This window comes from Oncorhynchus mykiss, chromosome 13 (genome assembly GCF_057628025.1).
Source record: "Oncorhynchus mykiss isolate SJ-2025 chromosome 13, ASM5762802v1, whole genome shotgun sequence".
Taxonomy (NCBI): domain Eukaryota; kingdom Metazoa; phylum Chordata; class Actinopteri; order Salmoniformes; family Salmonidae; genus Oncorhynchus; species Oncorhynchus mykiss.
In genome coordinates this window covers 58,611,297-58,638,764 of record NC_143034.1, presented here as the reverse complement: position 1 = coordinate 58,638,764, position 27,468 = coordinate 58,611,297, and the positions used below count along the sequence as shown (strand labels likewise).

Sequence of the window (27,468 nt, the reverse complement as noted above, 5' to 3'; positions counted from 1 at the left end):
ACCTTAATGCCTTTAGTAACAACATTGTTTAATGTTTGCAAGACAACTCTTTACAAGAGAATGACATCATTAATTACGGTGCGAGCATGTATATTATTGTTTATTATCAGGGATGTCACTGTCAAATCCATAGAAAGGGGTCTCTGCTTATTCCTCTCTGGTCTCACCCAGCTTTGGGCTGTGGCCCCCCACTGGACTGAGATGGTACAGGAAGTAATCTAGCATGTACATTCTGACTGGCTCAACGTAATGGAAGGATACAGATGAATTGGAGCAACAGTCTGGACCCTGACAGACAGAGAAAGAAAGGAAAAAAACAGATGAGCAGGAAGCTCAATGGCACTGAAGGGAGGTCATTGGATATGTGTTCTACTGAGAGTGAAGACCTACTTACCACTTTGGAAGGGTAATAGTTGTACTGGTGGAACCATTTGGGCAGTATGTCTTCGGTACAGAGAAGTTTACCCAGCCACAGGGGGTGGAAGGTTTCCCTGTGTTGGTGGTCTCTAGAGTCCCCTGCCGGGACTCCCAGCTTCTGGAGGCAGAAGCCCAGTAGTAGGTCCTCTGCAGAGGTGGACTGGGTGCAGGTTCCATGGTGCAGGGCCCTGACGTATCGTCTCACAGACTCGCGGCTCAGTACATAGCCAGCACCACCACTCATGTAGCCTTGATGGACAAAGCGGCGAAAACGTCTGCCCAGATACACAGGCTTGTCTGGGCTGAACCGAGACAGGAGCAGACGCAAGTTTTCCACAATTACATAGGTGTCATCATCAGCTTTGAGGAACCAGTCAGCCTTGTCTAGGTAACTGGAAATTGAGGGAAAGAGGAGGGTCAAAGACAGAAGGCAGAGTTTGTCTCCTTCACCAGCACATACAAATAGTGCTTTCATAACACATTCCTCACCCCTTGACCTTTCTATCATTTTGTTGTGTTACAGCCTGAATTTAAAATGGATTAATCCCATAACCCCATAAAGTCGAAGTGGAATTATTTTTTAGAAATCTATGACAAGAGTTCATAATGGCTGTCTAGCAATGATCAACAAAACTTAAAGATCTTTAAAAAGAAAAATGTATAAATATTGTACCATCCAGGTGTACAAAGTTCTTAGAGACTTACCCAGAAAAACTCACAGCTGTAATCACTGCCAAATATGATTCTAACACGTATTGACTCCGGTGTGTGAATACTCATGTAAACGAGATAATGTTTTTAGAAATGTTGGCAAAAATAATGGGACATTGTATGTAGATGAGTGACCAAAAAAAGAGCATCTTTACATAGGTCACCTGTCTGTCATCAGCCCTTCCATCCACATTGCACTACATACATTTGGTAAGTATTCAGACCCCTTCACTTTTTCTTACATTCCAGTCTTATTCTAAAATGTATAAAATTATTTATTTTCTAAATCAATCTACACACAATACTCCATCACAAAACAAAAACAGTTTTTTATATACATTCTTGCAAATGTCCAAAATATAAACTGTAATATTACATTTACATAAGTATTCAGACCCTTTACTCAGTACTTTGTTGAAGCACCTTTGGCAGCAATTACAGCCTCGAGTCTTATTGGGTATGATGCTACAAGCTTGACACACCTGTATTTGGGGAGTATCTCACATTCTTCTCTGCAGATCCTCTCAAGTTCTGTCAGGTTGGATGAGGAGCTTCGCTGCACAGCTATATTCATGTTCGATCAGGTTAAAGCCCGGGATCTGGCTAGGCCACTTAAGAACATTGAGACTTGTCCCAAAGCCACTCCTGCATTGCCTTAGCTGTGTGCTCAGGGTCTTTGTCCTGTTGGAAGGTGAACCTTCGCCCCAGTCTGAGGTCCTGAGCGCTCTGGAGCAGGTTTTCATCAAGGATAACTCTGTACTTTGCTTCGTTCATCTTTCCTTTCCCTCGATACTGCCTAGTCTCCCTGTCCCTGCCACTGAAAAAGATCCCCACAACATGATGCTTCCATCAGACGTGACGCTTGGCATTCAGGCCAAAGAGTTCAATCTTGATTTCATCAGACCAGGGAATCTTATTTCTCATGGTCCGAGAGTCCTTTAGGTGTCTTTTGGCAAACTTCAACGGGCTGTCATGTGTCTTTTACTGAAGAGTGGCTTCCGTCTGGCCACTATCATAAATAACTGATTGTTGGAGTGCTGCAGAGATGGTTGTCCTTCTGGAAGATTCTCCCATCTCTACAGAGGAACTCTGGAGCTCTGTCAGAGTGACCATCGGGTTCTTGGTCACCCCCGATTGCTCAGTTTGGCCAGGCGGCTAGCTCTAGTGAGAGTCTTGGTGGTTACAAACTTCTTCAATTTAAGAAAGATGGAGGCCACTGTGTTCTTGGGGAACTTCAATGCTGCAGAAATGTTGTGACCCTTTCCCAGATCTGTGCCTCGACACAATCCTGTCTCAGAGCTCTACGGACAATTCCTACGAGCTCATAGCTTGGTTTTGCTCTGACATGCACTGTGCACACGTGTGTGCCTTTCCAAATCATGTCCAATCAATTGAATTTACCACAGGTGGACTCCAATCAAGTTGAAGAAACATCTCAAGGATAATCAATGAGAATAGAATGCACCTGAGCTCAATTTCATAGCAAAGGGTCTGAATACTTATGTAAATAAGGTGTTTCAGTTTCAGGTATTGGCAAACATTTCTAAAAACCTGTTTTCACTTTGTCATTATAGGATATTGTGTGTATATTTAATTTTATGAATTTTAGAATACATCTGTAACAGAACAAAATGTGGAAAAATTGAAGGGGTCTGAATACTTTCCAAATGCACTGTAGATCTCCTATACCACATGGATTCTAGACCACCAGAATCATGTCCTCCATCAATGTGAGAGAGATTCGGAGAACATACTGGTGTTGTGGGAGCATTACCCGTCATGCAGTAAGTTGAAAGCGGCCATGGTCTTATTGTACAGGTTGGCCCGTCCCTCCTCTGTTGCCAGAGCCAGCACGGTCCCAGGGAACAGGAGGTCCTGCTTAGAGCTCATGAAGAGCAGTGTGTCACAGCGAGGCCCCCAGGTGTTCACTATGTGTTTAGCTCTGGTCCACAGAGTCTGGGGTGAGGTCAACACCCAGCAGAGCAGTCGACCCGAAGAAGGGGTGGGGGAGGGAGGCAATGGCGAGAGGACTGAGGCGTTAGTGGCAACAGCAGAGTAGTGTACTGAGAGAGAGAGAGAGAGAGAGAGAGAGAGAGAGAGAGAGAGAGAGAGAGAGAGAGAGAGAGAGAAAGAGAGAAAGAGAGATGATCATGTGGCTGAGTGTATTGGAGATATTCAGAGAGGTGTAAAAAAAAAATACTGTAGCTCCAATTTACCTGGAGGGAGCTCACCCAAGAGGCTGCTGGTCCGTGAAGACAAGGGCACTGTCTCCTGAGAGATCTGATATGCTTTGTAGTAAGCAATGGCCATGAAACAGAGACAGAACCCCAACACAAAGCCAGCACAGAACATAAAATCCAAGAGCCTGGAAGGCTTTGAAGTGGACTTAGACATAATCATCTGCACAAGACAAAATCATATTGTAAAAGTAATGTCTAGGTTTACAAAAAAGAGCATTCGCAGACTAAGTCAATCAAAAACCAATCTGGTTTATAAGAAGTTGCAACAAGGAGACACATCCAGCACAGAAAATGTCTAACTGACATATTGGAGACTGGCCCTTATATAGTAATCAGACAGCACCAAATGTTCTTGTCACAAACGTGGGCCTTCAATTGTGTAGGCAAAACGAAACGTCCCTCGTCTGTCAAGAATGTTGAATGCAATTACTGGAACGTACTCTGATGATTGTCCTGGGTGTTGGTCGTTCAGCTAGTCAGAATATGACAAAATATCCACAGGAAAGTATTAAAGACTTCAAAACATGGCTCTGTGTGTGGCAATCAAGATGTGTTTTCTCCTGACGGAACACACGAGATGGAAGTACATGCACACATAATACAAGGTGTTTACATGGTTTTGTGCCAAGTGCTAGAAATGTCTACTTCAGTACTGGTGCGCTAAAAAGCTGGGTAAACAATACTTTCCCATGGATATTTTCTCTCAAATTTCCAACAGCTGAAGGACCAACTGCACGGACAACCAATAGAGTAAGTTCAAATGTCATTTTATTCAACATTCTGGCTTGTAAGGAACATTACCACGATTCTGCAGTGCTTTGCTTCAGACTGTATACCAAGAATTGGTATAAAAGTCTGATTTATTCAGCTATGGAAACACCAGCCCAAGAAGCTTGTAGTTTGTCAAAACAGAAGGCAGTGACTTGGTCAGCTGCTAGAGTCACAGTGTCATAAATACAATACTACAGTGAATAATAAGTGTCCTTGTACATCGTCTGGCATCACCCACTATCAACAGATATGATAATAATCCATAACATAAGTCTATTGACCATCAACCCACACCTTGAGTGTCACAAACACTGGAAGTCATGTGTATTACAGAAAGGGAAAATATAATTATGCTAAGCATAGTGTTAATCACTCTAAACTAAATGTGAATTTAGTGATCTAAATGTCCCATTACCAACATGCATAGACATACAAATCAATCCTAAATCTTACATTTGGTTTTTACAAAGTTCTATCAAACATACCAAACCTCTGCCTTCCAGAAACAGAACAATGACCTGATGTGACGGTTAATTGGACACCACCCCTGCAGACACACTGCCCACCAATTGATTGATTGGGAACACAGTAAATGGACCACTAGATGGTGCCATAGAGCACCTTGGACACAATCCTGGGCCCAATTTATCAAATTATCCATCTGGATTTCACCTTTCGTACAGGATTAAATGCATAGAAATATATTGAATAGAAAGGTATCCACATTCAAGACAATGATTTGTCCATTCTATTTCTGTGCATTTAATCATATCCTGCAGGTTTGCAGCACAAAGTACTGAAATCAATTACTTTTTTCTTGGCCCAATAGCTTACTAACATACTTGTCTCAACTAATCACGGGCTGCTTGGAATCCTTTTGTTAGTAGAAAATCAACATGAGTATTACAGATGTATACTGTTGAAACCAGTGGAGTAGTTCAGGGTAAACATACTTTAATAACATTTACACCCCTTGCAGAGAAAAAAATACTCACTGAAAAGGGATTGACATAACAAAAATAAGGCAGTTTATTGCAACTAATAGCATAGGTCATTGAACAAAAATAACCAAATATGCATGTGTAAAAATAACAGCACACTTGATTTATAAAATCAGATTCATCAACAAAATATAAAAAGCAACGTGACAACAAAACTGTTGATAGACAGACGTAACCAATTGCTGCACACATGAACACATACTGAAACAGTAATGTCTGATTACTCAAGCAGGTCAATGATTTGGAGATTCAGGCCATCCAAAACCCAGTACAATGGAGGAACAATGCCAATATCATTCAGCCACATGCATCAAATACACATCTAGCCACTATGTTAGCAACACTCAACCTGCAGCCACTCAAACACCTAAGAATAGCTGATGTTTTTGTTAGAATTCAGTTCAGCCTTCTCCTCCAAGTGTTCTGACTTAATCGCAAGTGCGTCATTCCAGTTTGTCTGTCATTTTGACAGGCAGGAAAGAGGATAGTATAGGCTGAGGCAGGGCTGGGACAGACTGACACACAGACAGTACAATGACCAGATGGGTCAGGTGCAGAGAAAGACGTGGATAAGGAGATCTAGAGGAGAGGAGAATTTAAATAGATAAATAAATGCTTTTGGATAGTTTTGTATCTTTGAATTACGCTAGTTAGATGTGTCCAAAAGGCATTAAATACAGGCCAACATTTTGACATAGGAATTCACACACACAACAGTGAAAGAACAGGATGGACAGTGTGAGGATATGAGAGAGGGTGTGGGTGAGGAGGGGCACAGACGAACTAGGATCCTTTTAGTTTCATTATAACTTTAATTTAATCCACACAAAAATCCAGAAATATTGAAGAGCTTTTCCCCCTCTAATCTTTGCAGACATGAAGCAGTGGGTTGAGTGGAGTTGGTTGGAGAAGGGTTTGGTTGAAAAAGGGTTTTGTTGGTAACTGTTAATAGTGACAGTAGGTAGGTAGATGTTCATGATCTATTGAGTGTCTCCAGGTTGAGGCAGGCGGTTGGGGTTGGTTGGTTGTTGGCTTTGCGCTGGGCAGACAGAGCTCTGTTGGCATGGCGCCCCCTAGCTGGGGGAGAGTGCAGGGCTGGGTTCCATGCTGATGTTGACCAGACACTCACTGGACTTGAGGCTGGACATGGACTTGCAGCTGGGGAGAGAGGCCAGAGAGCCACAGAGACCCCGCATAGAAGGGGTGTAGTCTTTTCCTACAGAGGAGAGAATAGACAAAACACAATAAAACTCTGTCCCTAAAGCACACTTTGTCTATCAGCATAACTTAAACACCCACACAAAATACACCATAGACACTGTTCAAACATGCCTTTGTACGTGTGCGTTTGTGAGGACATGTGGATGCATTCTTCTAAGTGGGTTTCTGTTTCTGTGTGGTTTTGTGTTGATGCATGTATGACAGTGGATGACTCGGTTCACATATTTCTGCAGCATCAGTATGCATTGCTGTGCGTCTACAAATGTGTTTGTATAATGTACATTTATCTGTTGAGCACCAACCTGTATCTCCGTTCTGTTGCCCATCGGTCTTCTGGGAATCAGAGTTCAGACTGACGTCAGCTGAGAGCTGCTCCAAACTGTGGAAGCTTCTCCTGAAGGGATGAGTGACATCATGAAATACGGTTACAATAACATCTGTGTAGAAATCGCTTCGAAATGTCCTGTTTGCTAAAATTCTAATAGTTTGCCTAATTTTAGTTTATGTGACAAAACAAGTATAGTGTAGAGAATCATTGTACCATCTAAACCGCTGTGAAATATATTTTCCATGACTAAAACCAGCTGTTTGAAGACGCTGTACAAAACCGAAAGTAAAAGATGCAAAAATTAAACTTAAGAACGGGAAGCATAGAAATACCACACATAGAACAGATATACACTTCTTATACTTCCTTTCAATGAGAATGACATGTCTATATCACCCATTTCTATGTGAATTTGTTTGGGGTCGCCCAAAAAGTTACATATTGCAGCTTTAAATGTACAGTATCACAAAATCACACACATGCACATATACACACACACTCATTCAGTAGATATACCTGCGGAAGAGCTTGACGTCCCCCTGGTTGTTGTAGCCTCGTATGGAGGGCCACTGGTTGACCAGAGGGATGGACAGATCCTTAGTCAGGTGGGAGGAATCACAGGGGATGAGGGCAGTGCTGGAAGGAACACGCTTGTGATTAACTCTTAACATCATCTGATATGTGATGTACTGCATTTGTGTGTGTCTGTTTATGATGTTTTATGTGTCCCCGTCAATGTATACCAGTGTGTGTGCATTTGTATACTGCTCTCACAGTTGTGCCTGCAGCTCCAGTACGATGGACTCCAGCTCCTTCTTCTCCTGCAGGCTCTGGACTCTGAGCTCGTCCAGCCTGGCACTCAGCTTCTTGTTCTCCGTCTCCACGTTCTTCAGCTGGGACTCCCGCAGACGCACCAGCTCCTCCAGGTAGCCCTGCATCACAGACACAGACCCAGACGCAGACACACAGTTAGACTGTTCTGCATACCCCAAAAGTACATCATTATTACTCTATATACAGTGCCTTCAGAAAGTATTCAGACCCCTTGACTTTTTCCACTTTGTTACGTTACAGCCTTATTCTAAAATGGTTCAAATCAAATAAATTCCTCATCAATCTACACACAATACACCATAATGACACATTTTAGATAATGTAGGCAATCTTAAAAACTGAAATACCTTATTTACATAAATATTCAGACCCTTTACTATGAAACTCGAAATTGAGCTCAGATGCATTCTGTTTCCATTGATCATCCTTGAGATGTTTCTACAACTTGATTGGTTTCCACCGGTCGTAAATTCAATTGATTGGACATGATTTGGAAAGGATCACACCTGTCTATATAAAGTCCCACAGTTGACGGTGCAGAGCAAAAACCAAGCCATGAGGTCGAAGGAATTGTCCGTAGAGCTCAGAGACAGGATTGTGTCGAGGCACAGATCTGGGAAAGTGTACCAAAACATGTCTGCAGCATTAAAGGCCCCACAAAACACAGTGGCTTCCATCATTCTTAAAATGAAGAAGTTTAGAACCACCAAGACTCTTCCATAAGGACAACCATCTCTGCAGCACTTTACCAATCAGGCCTTTATGGTTGAGTGGCCAGATGGAAGCCACTCCTCAGTAAAAGGCACATGAAAGTCCACTTGGAATTTGCCAAAAGTCACCTAAAGACTCTCAGACCATGAGAAACAAGATTATCTGGTCTGATGAAACCAAGATTGAACTCTTTAAGTCTGAATGCCAAGCGTAACATCTGGAGGAAACCTGGCACCATCCCTACGGTGAAGCATGGTGGTGGCAGCATCCTGTTGTGGGGATGTTTTTCAAAGGCAGGGACAGGGGGATTGCTCAGGATTGAGGGAAAAATGAACAGAGAAAAGTACAGAGATATCCTTGATGAAAACCTGCTGCAGAGCGCTCAGGATCTCAGACTGGGGTGAAGGTTCACCTTCCAACAGGACAACAACCCTAAGCACACAGCCAAGACAACGCAAATGTCCTTGAGTGGCCCAGCCAGAGCCCGGACTTGAACCCGATGAAACATCTCTGGAGAGACCTGAAAAGCTGGAAGATATTCTATGCCCCATGTCTTTAGGAATGTAAGGTTATCAGGAGGTCAAAAGGTCACCTTCTGTGCATACACAATCTTAAACCTCTGCTCCATCTTGCGACACTTGTTCCTCCAGCTCTCCTCGTCGGTGACCAGGGGGATGTATGGGTGTTCTGGGACACTTTCGTCACTGGCACTGCTGTCCACACTGCACCGGTCATCCTCATCACTCAGGTAGTCATAGCTGTAAGCAGGGGACATATAGCAGGGGAATTACACACCGCTTATAGTCATATCTATGGGTATGACTAAGCTACTGACCAGTATGACATACAGTGCCTTGCGAAAGTATTCGGCCCCCTTGAACTTTGCGACCTTTTGCCACATTTCAGGCTTCAAACATAAAGATATAAAACTGTATTTTTGTGTGAAGAATCAACAACAAGTGGGACACAATCATGAAGTGGAACGACATTTATTGGATATTTCAAACTTTTTTAACAAATCAAAAACTGAAAAATTGGGCGTGCAAAAATTATTCAGCCCCTTTACTTTCAGTGCAGCAGACTCTCTCCAGAAGTTCAGTGAGGATCTCTGAATGATCCAATGTTGACCTAAATGACTAATGATGATAAATACAATCCACCTGTGTGTAATCAAGTCTCCGTATAAATGCACCTGCACTGTGATAGTCTCAGAGGTCCGTTAAAAGCGCAGAGAGCATCATGAAGAACAAGGAACACACCAGGCAGGTCCGAGATACTGTTGTGAAGAAGTTTAAAGCCGGATTTGGATACAAAAAGATTTCCCAAGCTTTAAACATCCCAAGGAGCACTGTGCAAGCGATAATATTGAAATGGAAGGAGTATCAGACCACTGCAAATCTACCAAGACCTGGCCGTCCCTCTAAACTTTCAGCTCATACAAGGAGAAGACTGATCAGAGATGCAGCCAAGAGGCCCATGATCATTCTGGATGAACTGCAGAGATCTACAGCTGAGGTGGGAGACTCTGTCCATAGGACAACAATCAGTCATATATTGCACAAATCTGGCCTTTATGGAAGAGTGGCAAGAAGAAAGCCATTTCTTAAAGATATCCATAAAAAGTGTTGTTTAAAGTTTGCCACAAGCCACCTGGGAGACACACCAAACATGTGGAAGAAGGTGCTCTGGTCACATGAAACCAAAATTGAACTTTTTGGCAACAATGCAAAACGTTATGTTTGGCGTAAAAGCAACACAGCTGAACACACCATCCCCACTGTCAAACATGGTGGTGGCAGCATCATGGTTTGGGCCTGCTTTTCTTCAGCAGGCACAGGGAAGATGGTTAAAATTGTTGGGAAGATGGATGGAGCCAAATACAGGACCATTCTGGAAGAAAACCTGATGGAGTCTGCAAAAGACCTGAGACTGGGACAGAGATTTGTCTTCCAACAAGACAATGATCCAAAACATAAAGCAAAATCTACAATGGAATGGTTCAAAAATAAACATATCCAGGTGTTACAATGGCCAAGTCAAAGTCCAGACCTGAATCCAATCGAGAATCTGTGGAAAGAACTGAAAACTGCTGTTCACAAATGCTCTCCATCCAACCTCACTGAGCTCGAACTGTTTTGCAAGGAGGAATGGGAAAAAATGTCAGTCTCGATGTGCAAAACTGATAGACATACCCCAAGCGACTTACAGCTGTAATCGCAGCAAAAGGTGGCGCTACAAAGTATTAACTTAAGGGGGCTGAATAATTTTGCACGCCCAATTTTTCAGTTTTTGATTTGTTAAAAAAGTTTGAAATATCCAATAAATGTCGTTCCATTTCATGATTGTGTCCCACTTGTTGATTCTTCACAAAAAAATACAGTTTTATATCTTTATGTTTGAAGCCTGAAATGTGGCAAAAGGTCGCAAAGTTCAAGGGGGCCGAATACTTTCGCAAGGCACTGTATATTCACGAAGTGGGCATGTGGTTGTCTCACCTCTGAGTGAACTTCAGGTAAGGTGTGAAGTCAATCACAGCAGGGGACTTACCATCCAGCGCCTCCCCCTTCAAGCAAAAACTGGACAGAGAAAGAATTGTGAACTTTAAGATAACAATGTAACAAATAATAATGCTATGATTCTGCAGGCCTGAGTAATGCTGCCTCACCTGAAGTCTATGGCACTGAGGCCAATGAGCATGCCTGTCAGAACAGTGGCCTCCTCTCTCAGTATGATGGCTCCATCATCATAGAACCTCCTGCAGTGCAAAGTCTTATGATTAGTTATGTTTTGCATGTTGTTTCTAACGTAGCTTGGCAGTTAATAGGCTAGATGGGATACTATTTTGTGGTATATCTGACCTGGTTGTCCGTGTGTCCCTCAGGGCTGTGGCCACATACTCAGACAGACGCTTCTCCATCAGCGCCACACGGATCCATGCCCGACCCTGCAGGAAACAATGGAAGGAGAGAAAGAGAAAAAGAGAACGAAAGGGGGGGGGGGGGGGGGGGTCAGTGGGAACGAGGGCGTGACTGCCAGCTAAGGGATTTTTTGATCTAGTGACACACACACACACACACGATCCCAGTCCTTGCCTTGGCTCGTGAGGTGCTGATGTTCTCAATGTTTTCGATGCTGGCGATGCAGTTGTTCTGCACCTTGCTGCATGCCAGCCGGATGTAGTCCCAGAAACTTCGCTGGCCATCTGAGATGAACCAGCTTCCTGGACCTGGTACAAAGATAAAACACTGACAATGACTCCCATCTCCTACAACAGCCCACACAGTGTCCCTGTCGCTCAACGCAACACAGCAGATAGCACTTTAACTCAGTCAAAACAGATGGGCATGCCATGAGCTCATGTAAAAATCATCATGTCAGCCACCAATTGTGCAAGTTCTCCCACTTAAAATGATGAGAGAGGCCTGTAATTTTTATCATAGGTACACTTCAACTATGACAGACAAAATGAGAGAAAAAAATTAGGATTTTTAATGAATTTATTTGCAAATTATGGTGGAAAATAAGTATTTGGTCAATAACAAAAGTTTCTCAATACTTTGTTATATACCCTTTGTTGGCAATGACAGAGGTCAAATGTTTTCTGTAAGTCTTCACAAGGTTTTCACACACTTGCTGGTATTTTGGCCCATTCCTCCATGCAGATCTCCTCTAGAGCAGTGATGTTTTGGGGCTGTTGCTGGGCAACACGGACTTTCAACTCCCTCCAAAGATTTTCTATGGGGTTGAGATCTGGAGACTGGCTAGGCCACTCCAGGACCTTGTAAATGCTTCTTACAAAGCCACTCCTTCGTTGCCCGGGCGGTGTGTTTGGGATCATTGTCATGCTGAAAGACCCAGCCACGTTTCATCTTCAATGCCCTTGCTGATGGAAGGAGGTTCACTCAAAATCTCACAATACATTAGCCCATTCATTCTTTCCTCTACACGGATCAGTCGTCCTGGTCCCTTTGCAGAAAAACAGCCCCAAAGCATGATGCTTCCACCCCCATGCTTCACAGTAGGTATGGTGTTCTTTGGATGCAACTCAGCATTCTTTGTCCTCCAAACACGACAAGTTGAGTTTTTACCAAAAAGTTATATTTTGGTTTCATCTGACCATATGACATTCTCCCAATCATCTTCTTCTGGATCATCCAAATGCTCTCTAGCAAACTTCAGACGGGCCTGGACATGTACTGGCTTAAGCAGGGGGACACGTCTGGCACTGCAGGATTTGAGTCCCTGGCGGCGTAGTGTATTACTGATGGTAGGCTTTGTTACTTTGGTCCCAGCTCTCTGCAGGTAATTCACTAGGTGTGGTTCTGGGATTTGTGATCATTTTGAACCCACGGGGTGAGATCTTGCGTGGAGCCCCAGATCGAGGGAGATTATCAGTGGTCTTTTATGTCTTCCATTTCCTAATAACTGCTCCCACAGTTGATTTCTTCAAACCAAGCTGCTTACCTATTGCAGATTCAGTCTTCCCAGCCTGGTGCAGGTCTACAATTTTGTTTCTGGTGTCCTTTGACAGCTCTTTGGTCTTGGCCATAGTGGAGTTTGGAGTGTGACTGTTTGAGGTTGTGGACAGGTGTCTTTTATACTGATAACAAGTTCAAACAGGTGCCATTAATACAGGTAACGAGTGGAGGACAGAGGAGCCTCTTAAAGAAGAAGTTACAGGTCTGTGAGAGCCAGAAATCTTGCTTGTTTGTAGGTGACCAAATACTTATTTCCCACCATAATTTGCAAATAAATTAATTAAAAATCCTAATGTGATTTTCTGGATTTTTTTTTCACATTTTGTCTGTCATAGTTGAAGTGTACATATGATGAAAATGACAGGCCTCTCTCATCTTTTTAAGTGGGAGAACTTGCACAATTGGTGGCTGACTAAATACTTTTTTGCCCCACTGTATGTGTGACATTATACATATTATGTAAATAGGTAAATAGTAACATTTGAAACTAGGGTAAGCCTTGAGGCTTCCGTATCCTGAGTTAGAAGACTGAGAGACTGATGGACACTTCCATGTCTTGTACCTGCCATGTTACCTTTGAAGCGGTGGCTGAGGATGTGTTCCAAGATTGCAGCGAAGTTAACAAACTCCTCGGATGAGTCATCGATGGGCTCGGCTGTGTACTTTTCCAGGAGTGTCTTCACCGAGAATCTAAAAGAGAGGAGAAGAGACAGACAGGAATGAGAAACAAACAAGATAACTACGTACGTATTTGCGAAACTATTATATATGCAATAAAAATGCAAGTAGCAAAGAGGTACAGTATGTTGAAAGTAAAGAAATCATGTAAAAAACAACAGTAGAAGCAGACAGGCAGAGACAAATGTAGTACTGTACTTGACTTGTGCTAAACAATAGCTGAGATTAGTTCTTTGGGAGAAATGCCATCGAATGCATCTGAGGTCACCCCCAATTGTCTTGTGTGCAACACAATGTCCCCCTTCAGATGCTCCGCAAAGTGTCCGTGACAAACACAATTAACCCCCTTGTCTCAACCAATGGCAGATGACACGGTTGTCGGCGTGGCAGCCTTTGTTCAGTATGGGCTTCCAGGTCCTGTCCGTCCCTTGGTCTGATCCCTGTAAGGAACCAGCCGGCATCAGAGGATGACCAAATACACACCACCCCCCCACCCCCCCTCCACCCCCCAGCCCCCCTTCTCTATACACGTGGTCTGATCTATTTAGGACAGCTGTAGCCACTGATTTAGTTTGGTTGATGACCTCAAGATTTCACTGCACATCCCACTGAGAGCTAAGCGCAAGAGGCTATGCTGTGCCTGCTGCGTGTAAGCTAAGAGAGAGTCCAGGCACAGACTAGGGCTGACTGCCTCTTGTTCCATGGGAAACACTAGCATCACCGAGGGCAAGACTGCCCTGGCAGTGGGAAAAACTTCCATAGCCAGGGGCAAGACCACGGTCGCGATGGGCAACACCTCCGTCTCCAGAGGAGTGACCACCACCTCCATGGGGGACTCCACCATCAGCAGGGAGAAGACCACAGTAGCTCTTGGCAGAGCTAGTTTCACCAGGGGAACCACCACCACCTCCTTCCGGAAGGCTCTGATGCCAAAGCGCAGGACCACCTAAAATAAATGGACAGGAGCTCAGACGCCAGGTTCAAGACTCCCAAAGCAACCAGGATGTCAAAAAAAGACTTGACTGAAGAGGAGGAGTGGAAAGTCACTTTCCTGTCCAGCAAGACTAGCTTCACTAAGGGCAGGATCTTGATTCTGAAGACTAAGTACGCCATCTCCTGGGGCAAGTCCTCAGTCGAGTGGAGCAGAACCACCGCTACCCTGGGAAAGATCACTGTGACCATGGGAAAGACCTCCGTGACACGAGACCAGACCACCAGCTCTCTGACCACTCTCACCTTCACCCATGGAGAGAAGTCTGTGGCTGTGGTCAAATCCAGCCTCACTAGGGGCAGACAAACTACACGGAACATCTACTGGGATTTCCACCTGTGATTATTGTATACGGTTTCACTCAAAACAGAGGGACTTTAATCTGCTCAGTTTCAGCAGGTCAGTAGTAGCTTAAATCATGTCCATTTGTAATCAATTATTCCATGTGTCTGATCAATGTGCAGCATTCTGCAGCTCGAGTGTCAATGAAGCATTCATGTTTTCGAAGAAAAACATTTGAGCATGTCTTTCAAAATGAATCCCACATGATGAGTCTTGTTCGGATGTGTAACGGATCTAACAGGCTTGAAATCAGATATTCAGATGTGTGACAGAGGAGATGAGGTTGGTGGTGTGTTGGCAGGGAGGGAGGCAGGAGGGCACAGCTGTGTGTGGTGTATGTGGAGACACTGGACAGAGCATGTGTCATCATCAGTGTGCTGTTCAACAGAGAACCTCAATGGTAATTCTCTGAAGCAGAAATACAGTTTAAATGTCCCCATTTGTTATAAAACAACAATTGCATGCTGATTAAATTGGTCTGTTTCAAGGTTGAACACATTACAATAACTATGCTATGTTCAGTTTATAAAGGACGGTCTTAAACTAGGAAATGTGTCTGTCGTAACTGATTGATTGATGTAACCTGATGGAAATGTGTCTGTCATAACTGATTGATTGATGTAACCTGATGCTTATAAAATAACTGCTTCAACACTGCTTGGCTTGATTTTGTTTGTTTGCAAATTTGGCATATTATATAACATACAAGTACTAGGAAACAAATGATATGTACTGTCCTGAAGTGGAATAATGAATTATTTTCATACTAAAGGACAAGGACCATAGACAAATGGAATAGAAGATTATCTGATCATCTCTAGATGGAATAGACCATTTTATGGACACAGACACTTGGAAAAATCCTAAGAGCCATACCCATATTGGAGACTGAAGCCACATTGCACATTTGAGAAGAGCGGTCATAGGTCATTGATGGAAAACATGAACTTACGTCAACATCCTTGCCTATATAATAATGTCTCACATGATATGTTTCATGATGCACATGTTCTATACAGCTTCACACAGAACTAAGGATTTACAATCAGGGGATACAGCCAACAATGCCGCTGGATCAAGTGATGTCATCACATATTGTCCTCTGGGCAACAATGTCTCCTTCAGCCGCGTCGTGGTGGTGATGGGACAATCGTTCCACTGTACCAAGCCCTCAGATAGGCTACAGCCACCTACGGCTGCCTCTGTCCAATCACAGGGACACATGGGTGGTATGTGGCCTTCCAGAGCCCACGTCTATAAGCTCAACGAAGGCATTATGTGACACAGGGGTAGCACTATCCACGCTTAGCATTCTGGTCTACTCTGGACTCTCGTTACTGTTACTATCACAACCAAGCTTTACTGAGCTTGGTGTGCTGCATGAGCGTGCAATGTGTCGCGCCGAGTGAACCCCAAAATCCACCACCTCAGCAGGGTCAGGAATTCAACCTTCTTCTCAATGGGCAACACCAGCATCACCGAGGGGAAGACGGCCCTCTCCCTGGGAAACACCACTATCAAGAGGGGCAAGACCAAGCTCACTGTGGGCAACTCGTCTATCACCAGGGGCAAGAAGACCACTTCTCTGGGCGCCTCCACCATCGCCAGTGCCAAGACCAAGCTCACTATGGGCAATGCCTCCTTCAGCAGGGGCACCACCACCACCTCATTTCGAAAAGCCTTTTTCGCCAAACGCAAGACCCTCTAGATGAGAGGGGACATCATTGGGTGGAGGGACTGGTGGCTAACTCAACAAAACGTAAAGACAACATACAACAACACCATCACAGGGGACATAAGGACATCACCGCAACATCTACACAGGCTATATCTAAACGGACTTCTAAAACACTGGATTATTTTGCTTTGGACCATTTTACTGTTTTGATCAAACAGGATTTTATCAAGGAAACAGGTCAGTGGTTTTAGAATTCTTAGATGTGTTCTACTCTACCCATGATTCCAGGTGAGTTATGTGTTGTGCAGAAGTCAATGTCTGTTGTACATGTTATTGTTGGACACCCTATTCAGTTGCCTAGAACAAAACTTTGAGAACATTTGGCCTGCTACATTGTTGCAATATTCTATGACAATTAGGCACTTTAGGTATTTCTGCAGTACTGATATGTCAAGGAAATCCGTAGTTAGCAAGATGGTCATCTCTGATTATCAGTAAAATCAGTTTATGTGATTACAACATCCGAATCTAATACTGTGTTGAATGATTAGAAATTGATAATGTCTCTCGATATGAAGGGGAGTTAGAGCAGTAATAACTGCTATGACTTAAATGCTAATGGATTGAGTGCCACTGCAAGATACACTTGGTACGATTTGTCACTGAAAAACAACTGCCCGGCTTAAAACAAACATCTTTTGTGCTCCCTCTCACTCCTCTTGGATCCCAGCCAAACCCACTCTCAGCTCTCTTCAAACATCCTCTTGTTCTTTTTGCTACCTTTCCTACTGCACTTACGTTCAGTTGTGCTTCATTTACAATACAATTTAGGATCAGGGTTCTCTAATTTGTCCAAAATAATCTCAGAAGATTAGGATTGACAGCTCTCAAAATTGTGATTATCTCTTCCCGACTTTGTCTGACTCTCTCCCTCATCGCCCCCCTCCCCTCTCCTCCCCTCTCCTCTCTCCAGTCTTGGCCTAACCAGCAGGATCAGCTGACATTGGAGGATTCCTCCCTGGCCACGGCCATGTGAAGTGAACACTGTCTGTCTGATGGTGTGTTTCAGATTCTCTACTGGGTGTGTGTGCACCTGGAGGATCCCTCCCATAGGGGAGATGAGCTCAGCCAGGGGAGGAGATGCAAGCCCTGTGTCTATGCGCCATGCAAGTTCATGGGAGGAGATAGAATTAGTTGATTTATTTGCGCTGACGGAGAGATTACAAACGTTATGACCAAAATAATGTGTCACATCAGGCAATATCGATAGCTGGAAGGGTGTGCCTCACATCTCAGTGAAGTGAACGTGAAGGGAATGAGGAACCAGGCAGGGTGTCTCATGGCCAGTGTATGTGCATTTGGAGGAGTAGAAAATAGAGGTGCTGGGCTGGGAAGAACTGAAGGCATAATTCATAATAATGAACATGATGAGGGGATGTGATATGAAGGATATAGTATGTCACAGACAGTAGATATGGTAATAGGAGGTAGGTGGGGCAAGGTTCAAGTGATATATACTGGAATGTTAAGTGTTTGGTCCTGCTGGTAACGTTCACATTGCAATGCCAATGAACCTTGCTTATGTTTAGTAAGGCAGAGGTCATTTGTGCAATAATATGCTAGAAATATGTGAAAACAAGAGGATAATCAGGCTGAAAAGAACACCAATATTAAGATGAAAATGTGTTATTCTAGGATGGCAGGCTCCGAGTGCTGCTTTAATGTGCACAATGAACAATGGGACAGCAACTTCTGAGTGGATGAGAACAGTTTTTATGAGGAAAAATGTAGAGCAGTGGAACCCTGAGGCTGAGTGAAGGAGGGGGGTAGAGAGAGAGAGAAAGAGAGAGAGAGAGGGGTGAAGAGTGGGACCATTTGTGGTGCTTTGCCATTGTTTAACACAAGAAAGGACACACTCAGAGTGAAGAACCATACTGTACAGTCCCTCACAGAACCCACATTCAAGTTTCAAAGTACTTTACAATCATTGTGCAGCTGGTTCCACTTTATATGTCCTCCTCAGGATATTCCAACAGAGACAGTATTGGCCCATTCTCCCCAGCCACACCCAAAACAATTGAAGGCTTTAACACTCAAAAGATGACTTGCTCTTCCTTCTCATCTCATCCACTTTTATTTACAGGGAGCACGGGTGCAATAGGGCAGGACCTCCAAATCTTTAACTATCTTATTTATGTTGTTTTCTTAGGTTCAACGTGTTGGCACCAACAGTGTTCATCCAGTCATGGACCTCGTCATGAGAGCTCTTAGGCCAGAATATGCAACAAAGTAATAGATCAACTGGCCTGTAACAAGATTCCCTAGTGATAGCTGTTTCTCCTGGTTTGGCCTCTTTTCAATAAGGCAAAATAGCAGCTATTGGTACAGTCCTTTTCTCTCAGATGAACCAAGTACAGATGACACTCTGGTCCTGCCATGTTTTAAAAACATATGTAGCCCATAGCAACAGCTATACTGTTATGTAGGACTTTTCTTTTATTCTTGACATTTTATTATTATTCTGGCCATGGTAAATACTTATAAATGAAAGCCAGCTTAAGGCATGAGTGGTATCTCCTTCTAAAGTTATTTTTTTCTCGGGACTTGAAAAGTTCATGGTGCCAAGTTCCAACTGAGATTTCTTCCGTCATTTTCAAACACACATCAAAATAGTACATGAATACATGAGACTTTTCCACTTGGAGACTACCAGCTGGACCATACTGTATATTTAGGACCTCTGCTGACTTAACTATTGACCTAAGACCTTTGACCCAGGGAAGCAACAATAGTTTCCTGTGATGTTGAGAGTATTTCCAGATTTCCGTCATTGTACTGTCTACTGCTGTGCATGGAAATCTCTGTCATCAAAATAAGTTCAGTCGATGAAACATGATGTAATGGGGAGGTCACTTTGACACATCAGATCACTGCATTTTAGAAGTCACTATATCTTGGCTTTGGTGTCGAAAACAGGGCCAACCCATGAGATGTGCCATCACAGAGTAAGCCTACTAGTATTACTGAACCCTACTATATCAATATAGCACTAAAACAACAATGTTAATGACTTGGAGGAAGAGCTTTGAATGGGAGTGTGATGCCACTTTGGCAAAATCCATTATGATCCCTGATGACAAATTGACATGGGGATGAAGCACTGGGTCAATGACACAGTAAACAGATTCAAATTCAGTAATCAAGAACAACTCTGAATGTTCTATTATCATACACAAATAGGCCTCAAAACAAGGATTTACTTCCAAAAAAAATTAAAAGTAGGAAATCCAAACATGTTAATCTATGTGTGTCGATGTCTGGTAATTGTGTGTGTTGTGATAGTGGAGGAAATGTTTTGTATTCAAATTGAAAATATATACACGTGCACTAGTGTTAGAAGAAGGATCAGGCTTGGGCTGGTGTGCTAACTGAACACTAATTTGGGCTTCGTTGGGAGGGCTGGCTAATGATCTGAAGATAACTGTGTCCATATCAGTCAAACCTTTTTCATGACTCCCTCCATTACTCTTGGCATTAGTCTGGAGCACAGATCCACCCTCTATTCTTTGCCCCAAGGCTGCCCAGCTCTGCCCTGTTGGTAGCCCTGCCTACACAATGAGACACACACAAAGTCAGCTTGACTCTATGCACAGCCAGAGGTCCTGAGGTCACAAACATTCACAACCTTTGTCAACTTGAACACCACCTGGGACAAGGGCCGTCATTGGCTGACACATGGAAGTATTATACACGTCTGTCTGGCAGGAAAAGAGGCCTCTATGACTTACAGCAACATCTTAGACTGCACAATACAAAAGGTAGACTTGACATCGACACAGATGCTTTCAGATATTCAAAGCCTGGGGAATACATGTATTACCCTTGCAATAAACTTAATTCATAGCTCTCATTGAAAAGTAATTCATGTCTTTCCCAGTGGAGACAACTGTATGATTAGCATTACTGATGAAAAACTGTTGTGAACATTTTTTGTTTTGTGTCCTGTGCCTGTCTCTTTAAATGTCTTGGATTAAAGTGTCCTTGGCACGGTCAGTGTATGAAAAATGACCGAACTGCAACAAATGTCTCTTTGTTCTCTCGCTAATCCTTCTTGGAGTCTGAAGTCTATGTCTTTGAAAACATTCTTTATTTATGGTCATGATCCATGTCTGTTCTATGTGTTCTATTACACTATGTTCCACTAAATGCAGACAGAACCCTTAACAGAGAGGTGCTGTAATAAAAAAGTGCTTGATCTTGTTCCTGGAGTTTTCATTTGTCTCTATTCTTCTATCCAAGCAGCAAACAAACACTAAACTCAACATGTCATATCATGAGGATGTGGCCAATGTCAATGTCATCGGATTGGAAGGATGGCAAGATATCCATGATTAGTAACAATGAACCATAAGCCTACCAACACTCCACATTGAATGCGTAACTAATTTTCTGCTATTTTTTTTGTCTAGAAATTATTTAGTGAGAGCACCAGGAGCTTGAGTGGTGTCACTCCCGTTGGCCCCCTTAGAACAATGCCTCCCTCAGGAGATAAAATGTTGTGTCCCTCACAGCAAGACAATGGGTCTCCTGGCTGCACAGAGTGACAGCACACACTGGACACATACAAGCCTCGTCTGATAGGTTCACGTCTAATCATGAGGGTGCCCACAGATAATATATTCACATTGCTAACATACAAGCTGCAGGCCACAGACCCACACGTTTCTGAGGCAACAATCCAGTTGCTGTTTCTACTGGAGCTCCTTATATGAAGACAGGGATATAAACCATGATGACAGACGGAGATGAGGACACACAGTGAGGAGGAAGCTTACAGTATAGATTAGAGGTCGACCGACTATGATTTCTCAACACCGATACTGATTAATCGGCCGTTAAAAAAAAATGTATTTGTAATAATGACAATTACAGCAATATTGAATGAACACTTATTTTAACTTAATATAATACATCAATAAAATCAATTTAGCCTCAAATAAATAATGAAACATGTTCAATTTGGTTTAAATAATGCAAAAACAAAGTGTTGGAGAAGAAAGTAAAAGTGCAATATGTGCCATGTAAGAAAGCTAACGTTTAAGTTCCTTGCTCAGAACATGGGAACATATGAAAGCTGGTGGTTCCTTTTTTAACATGTGTCTTCAATATTCCCAGGTAAGAAGTTTTAGGTTGTAGTTATTATAGTTATTATAGGACTATTTCTGTCTATACCATTTGTATTTCATTAACCTTTGACTATTGGATGTTCTTATAGGCACTTTAGTATTTCCAGTGTAACAGTATAGCTTCCGTCCCTCTCCTCACCCCTACCTGGGCTCGAACCAGGAACACATCGACAACAGCCATCCTCGAAGCATCGTTACCCATGCAGAGCAAGTTGAACAACTACTCCCAAGTCTCAGAGCGAGTGACGTTTGAAACGCTATTAGCGCGCACCCCGCTAACTAGCTAGCCCTTTCACATCGGTTACACCATCCTAATCTCGGGAGTTGATGGGCTTGAAGTCATAAACAGCTCAATGCTTGAAGTACAACGAAGACCTGCTGGCAAAATGCACAAAAGTGCTGTTTGAATGAATGCTTACGAGCCTGCTGGTGCCTACCACTGCTCAGACTGCTCTATCAAATCATAGACTTAGTTATAACATAATAACACACAGAAATATGAGCCTTAGGTCATTAATATGGTCGAATCCGGAAACTCGAAAACAAGACGTTTATTCTTTCAGTGAAATACGGAACCGTTCCGTATCTTATCTAACGGGTGGCATCCATAAGTCTAAATATTCCTGTTACATTGCACAAACTTCAATGTTATGTCATAATTATGTAAAATTCTGGCAAATTAGGTGGCCCAATCTGTTGCATATACACAGACTCTGCGTGCAATGAACGCAAGAGAAGTGACACAATTTCACCTGGTTAATATTGCCTGCTAACCTGGATTTCTTTTAGCTAAATATGCAGATTTAAAAAGATATACTTCTGTGTATTCATTTTAAGAAAGGCATTGATGTTTATGGTTAAGTACACATTGGAGCAAGGACAGTCCTTTTTCACGAATACGCACTGCATCGATTATATGCAACGCAGGACACGCTAGATAAACTAGTAATATCATCAACTTTGTGTAGTTAACTAGTGATTATGATTGATTGATTGCTTTTTATAAGATAAGTTTAATGCTAGCTAGCAACTTACCTTGGCTTATTGCATTCGCGTAACAGGCAGGCTCCTCGTGGAGTGCAATGAGAGGCAGGTGGTTAGAGCGTTGGACTAGTTAACCGTAAGGTTGCAAGATTGAATCCGCGAGCTGACAAGGTAAAAATCGGTCATTCTGCCCCTGAACGAGGCAGTTATCCCACCGTTCCTAGGCCATCATTGAAAATAAGAATGTGTTCTTAACTGACTTGCCTAGTTAAATACAGATTAAATAAAAGGTGTAAAAAAATAATTTATAAATAAAATCGGCCAAATCAGTGTCCAAAAATACCGATTTCCGATTGTTGAAATCGGCCCTAATTAATTGGCCATTCCGATGAAATGGTCGACCTCTAGTATAGATGCATAAGGACACAGAGACAAGACACATTGGGTATTTTGCAAAAACACATATGCACTCTTGAAATATATATATATATAAAATTGAATAGAGTATTATATTAATTTACATGACAAATGTTTATCATCATGAAGTATTCACATTAATTATGCCTTTACAAATAGGAATATTCTAGGATGGAGCACTGATGATACATTAGCCTACATTGGGTAAAACATAACTTCTCCTTCACCAAGTTATCAAATAGCATTCCCATGACAACCAGACACGGGTGTATGACTGCTATATTATCAGCAGTATCAGCTGTAGGTATCAGTTACTCTGGTATAGATGAGCTGGCAAAAATGTTGTAGGCCTATACTTTTTTCTGAGAGCCACCGGGTGAAATTCCTCTGGGTGTTTTTAGTGCATAATGAGTACAGAACAGCAGCATTCAATGACCATAATAAACATCCAATTTCACTGTGATGTCATTATCTTGGAGCAGCATTTCTATAAGCGGTAAATAATGTCCTCGTTCCAATAAGGTTGTCGTCATTGCGACATCACCGACCTGGGAAATTCTGGTGGACCTATGCTCTCTCCAACGTAGGCCTCACACACCCCATTTAATCCACTTTCCTTTCAAATAGGCCGACATAGCGGCGAAGACAGCCGGGTGTCCACCAAGGTGAAACCGCATATGTGGCTGTTTATTTTTAAAGCGATCTGATTCTCTCTCACCGTTATTTACCAAGATAAAAAAAAAAACATAAAACATTTATCCATTTAAAATTTCCCCAAGTAGCGTAATGTATAGGCTACCACAGTGCCCATAGCTGTGAAATATGTTGCCTTTTGTTTCTTTTCGTTTTCTTATGAGAATATATGATTGGGAACAAACAACACAGGACACAGAGCTGGCACTAACACTTAACTATTGCAGCCGCAAAATATTCGAACGCTTAATACATTGTAGCCTAAGCCATTGCACATTTATTTCCATGCATGCATTAACTAATATGTGTGGTTAACATGACGTGCCAACCACACGAAACCTCTGCTCCCTTGTGTTTACCTGCATACGGTGATGAGATTTTTTCGCTCCACGCCGAAGCTCCGAGAAGATGCCTTTTTCGATGTCAAACCCATAGCCATTGCTTTTCGGACACAACCGGATTCCATTCAGCAGCGGTACGGAGCCTTCCGGTAGCCCAGCACCACCAAGACCCCTCCCTCCGCAGGCCTATGCCATATATTCCGGTGTCCTCACTTCTCCGCGAGAAGCTGATGCTTAATTAGTGGGCTCTACGTTGACGCACAACGATGGAGTTGTGCAGGGTCGAGTTGGGCAGGGTGAATATACAGAGAGTATAATTAAAAGATCCTCTGTATCAAGATACCCAATGCACATATGTTGATTTATCCTACATAAAATATCCCATAATTTAATAATCCTACATTTTATCATAATGTGCTTTGCGGTTTTATAACACTATAGAAAATGACATTATTTAGTTGCGCCACAACATATCTTACAAATAATATGCAATAAAACAATTAGAAATTGGCATGAAATAAATGCAAATGTAGTCTACTTAATTGCATATGTTGTACTGTAGATAATTGGCCACAAGGTGGAATACTGTGCCAAATGATTGTAAACTCCTCGACGCTAGAGGTCGCTCTAAAATCGTACTTCACCATTTTTTTGTAAACAGAATGAAAGATGGCGGAGTCAGGGGAACCCAAGGCAACCTGTACTTTTTTATTTAAAAAATCTACCAAAAAATGCAACGCTAGGAAGAGAAAAGCCAGTGACAGCGATAAAGGTGAGCTACAGTGTTTGAGTCCAGCTCAGTGTTGTTTCAAAAGCTAACAAAAATACTGCATTGTGCATGAAAACCATGGCTATTAGTAATAGTCCTCGAGCTAGCTATAGTAGCGAACTAACCTAGTTAGCTAACATTTTAAGTTTATTTAGTAAGGCGTTAAGATTGGGCTAAGTAAAAACAAAACTACTGCCAACTATAAAACACCCAAGCCATGGAAATGATTGTGTAAGTGGCCGAGTACTGTAAACACTGAAATGTCCCACTCACATGCTGATGCTTTCCTCCATTGTCAGATGGCAACAGTGACGAAGACAAGAATGCCGTTGTCAGAAAAGAAAAAAAGACGGGTTCAGCAAACCCTATGATTCAAAGGGTAACGTCGCATGGCTGACTACAAACGAATCAGTCTTTATACGAAACATTTATTTATAGTGTGAAATCATTCTTCTCTTCTTCCCAGACAAAAAAAGTAGAGAGAGAGGAGGTGTCATCTGCTGAAAGTGACGAGGAGAAAGAAGGAAAGAAAGTCACTGTCGCTTACAAGTCCACACGGTCAGCAGTGAGTTATTTTGAAAAATACCTCTCTACCCATTAATCTATGAATTAATCTATTAACAATGTTTTGTATTTATATCCTACCTGCCCCTTTATTGCTCAGCCCCGTATAAAGCTATCAATTACGTCCTCCTCCCTTCGCTGTGTATAGAAACCAGAGGGGCCAGATGACATGGGAGCAACTGCAATCTATGAGCTGGACACAGCAAAGGACAATGATGCACAGGCCATCTTTGAGAGGAGTCAGAAGATCCAGGAGGCAAGACATCTGTCTCTTGTTGGAGGAACTTTGATTCCTTCGTGTATCTACATCTTAGTATTGTATCATTTGCATTCTTCCCCCAGTTTTGTTGTAAATTGGGACAGTGTTGGTCCGCAAATGCTTAATAAGGGTCTCTATCCTCTCCCTCACAAGGAGCTGACCGGTAAAGAGGATGATAAGATCTACAGAGGAATGAACAACTACAAAAAGCACATCAAGCCCAAAGACTCCACCATGGGAAATGCATCCTCTGGCATGGTCAGGTGTGGATGCATGTTATGTGACAGAGTAAAGTTGAAATGTCTTGGGGAAAGTTTGGATTGTTTTGCTATGTATTTGCATCATCAGTGTTCTCTTTTCTTTTGTCAGGAAGGGCCCAATCCGGGCCCCAGAGCACCTGAGAGCCACAGTGAGGTGGGACTACCAGCCAGACATCTGTAAGGACTACAAAGAGACTGGCTTCTGTGGCTTTGGAGGTGAGTAAGGACTTTGCTGGAAGATTGCCTCCCCCAATGTCAAGCTTTGCATAGGTCCTCCTTTCCCAACTTGAATTAATCATCTGTGAAAGTCTCTTCAAGTTTCTTTTCCCTCCTTAGACAGCTGCAAGTTCCTCCATGACCGCTCAGACTACAAACATGGCTGGCAGATTGAGAGGGAGCTGGACGAGGGGCGCTATGGGGCCAACGGTGAGTTCACAACAGGGGAGAAACACAGGGCTGTGTAGATTTAAGATTAATCAGATTAGAGAGTTGTGATACAGCTGTTCAGTAATGTGTGGTCTGTATGTAGATGATGAGAACTACGAGGTGAGCAGTGACGAGGAGGACATGCCCTTCAAATGCTTCATCTGCCGAGAGTCCTTTAAGAACCCCGTCATCACCAAGTAAGACAATGCTCCTTAAGAACTCCTTCACCATTAATTGTGTGTAGAGAAACTTCCAGCTAATCAAACCACTCATGTCTTGTCTCCCGCAGGTGTCGGCACTACTTCTGTGAGACCTGTGCTCTTCAGCACTACCGCAAGTCCCAGCGCTGCTATGTATGTAACGTCCAGACCAACGGCGTCTTCAACCCAGCTAAAGGTGAGGATAATGCATCTCAATTACCATGGTCAGCATAGTGGTATGGCATGAACATTAGGTCTTGGATGGTCCACCAAAGCATCACTTTAAGCTAAGAAAACAAAACTAAAGCTACAGTAGTTTGTTAACCATGGAGCTTATGTTGCCTGACTCCTCAAGCTGAATTCCTCAGCTCTATCGTTCGCTACATACCTTAGTCTGAGACCACAATCATGATGTTGTTTGTTGTGACGCTAAAATGAGTGGTGTTGTACAAAACAAGGTCATCAGCAACTGGATAATCTCTAACCAGAGTACCAATGACACATTTTAAAATGTTGCTTTACCCATGTGTGTTCTGGCCCCAATCAGACAGTCAAGAATGTATTTCCATTCTAGGAATCTTAGGGGAGGTACTCGGCTCCAGAAATTCATGTCCAGTGGCGTTTGGCCGGAGCAAGAAGTTTTGGTAGACAGGCAAGAGATTATGTAATCGGGTAAAGGACTCGTCTATAGTCAGTCAAATAGAAAAAGCTCACTGCTCGAATATTCAGGTCCGTGGCTGAGTGGAGTTAATAAGCTCCAGGCAGTAGCCCTAAATGTTCTCTCTCCACAGAGCTGGCAGCCAAGATCGCCAAACACCAAGCCATGCTAGACCAGCCACCCTCTGATGAAGAAGATTAGCAACCTACTGTAAATACAGTACCTGTCCAATTTCATCTGTGTCGGTTGTCCACTGTGTTTCATTGTCAAGCCTTCCGGAATAAAACTTGCTTTTTAAATAGTTGACTGA

At 42.8% G+C, this 27,468-nt stretch overlaps 3 protein-coding genes and 1 long non-coding RNA gene across 9 annotated transcripts; 2 read left to right on the top strand and 2 right to left on the bottom strand.

The window, feature by feature from the left end:
* Positions 1-51: 51 nt before the first annotated feature.
* On the bottom strand, positions 52-4,737 carry LOC110486691 (glycoprotein-N-acetylgalactosamine 3-beta-galactosyltransferase 1). Its single transcript, XM_021558469.3, has 5 exons — positions 4,625-4,737; positions 3,345-3,528; positions 2,903-3,191; positions 395-809; positions 52-288 (listed from the first exon to the last, which is right to left on the bottom strand). Exons 2-5 carry the CDS (start codon positions 3,526-3,528, stop codon positions 148-150), a joined length of 1,029 nt encoding a protein of 342 aa, XP_021414144.3. The 5' UTR covers positions 4,625-4,737; the 3' UTR covers positions 52-147.
* Positions 4,120-25,195, bottom strand: LOC110486693 (RUN domain-containing protein 3A). Of its 4 annotated transcripts, none has more exons than XM_036941399.2 (11): positions 25,065-25,195; positions 13,275-13,402; positions 11,327-11,460; positions 11,093-11,178; positions 10,900-10,989; positions 10,730-10,810; positions 8,827-8,992; positions 7,464-7,621; positions 7,206-7,325; positions 6,664-6,755; positions 4,120-6,356 (listed from the first exon to the last, which is right to left on the bottom strand). In XM_036941399.2, exons 1-11 carry the CDS (start codon positions 25,082-25,084, stop codon positions 6,214-6,216), a joined length of 1,218 nt encoding a protein of 405 aa, XP_036797294.1. In that variant the 5' UTR covers positions 25,085-25,195; the 3' UTR covers positions 4,120-6,213. The 4 variants fall into 4 exon arrangements, with proteins under 4 accessions (XP_036797294.1, XP_036797295.1, XP_036797293.1 ...); XM_036941400.2 differs by having other exon boundaries at positions 13,287-13,402; XM_036941398.2 differs by lacking the exon at positions 25,065-25,195 and adding an exon at positions 24,041-24,328 and having other exon boundaries at positions 13,287-13,402.
* Positions 13,965-20,658, top strand: LOC118938314 (uncharacterized). Of its 3 annotated transcripts, XR_016486027.1 has the most exons (3): positions 14,464-16,638; positions 17,375-17,459; positions 18,611-20,658. It is a non-coding gene; the product is annotated as an uncharacterized LOC118938314 (long non-coding RNA). The 3 variants fall into 3 exon arrangements; XR_016486026.1 differs by lacking the exon at positions 17,375-17,459 and having other exon boundaries at positions 13,965-16,638; XR_005035578.2 differs by having other exon boundaries at positions 13,965-16,638; positions 17,375-20,658.
* Positions 24,650-27,457, top strand: LOC110486692 (E3 ubiquitin-protein ligase RNF113A). The gene is made up of 10 exons (XM_021558470.3): positions 24,650-24,794; positions 25,091-25,170; positions 25,258-25,356; positions 25,504-25,611; positions 25,768-25,877; positions 25,984-26,090; positions 26,211-26,300; positions 26,404-26,497; positions 26,590-26,696; positions 27,292-27,457. The coding sequence occupies exons 1-10, from the start codon at positions 24,692-24,694 to the stop codon at positions 27,357-27,359; spliced, it is 966 nt and encodes a 321-aa protein (XP_021414145.2). The 5' UTR covers positions 24,650-24,691; the 3' UTR covers positions 27,360-27,457.
* Positions 27,458-27,468: the final 11 nt, after the last annotated feature.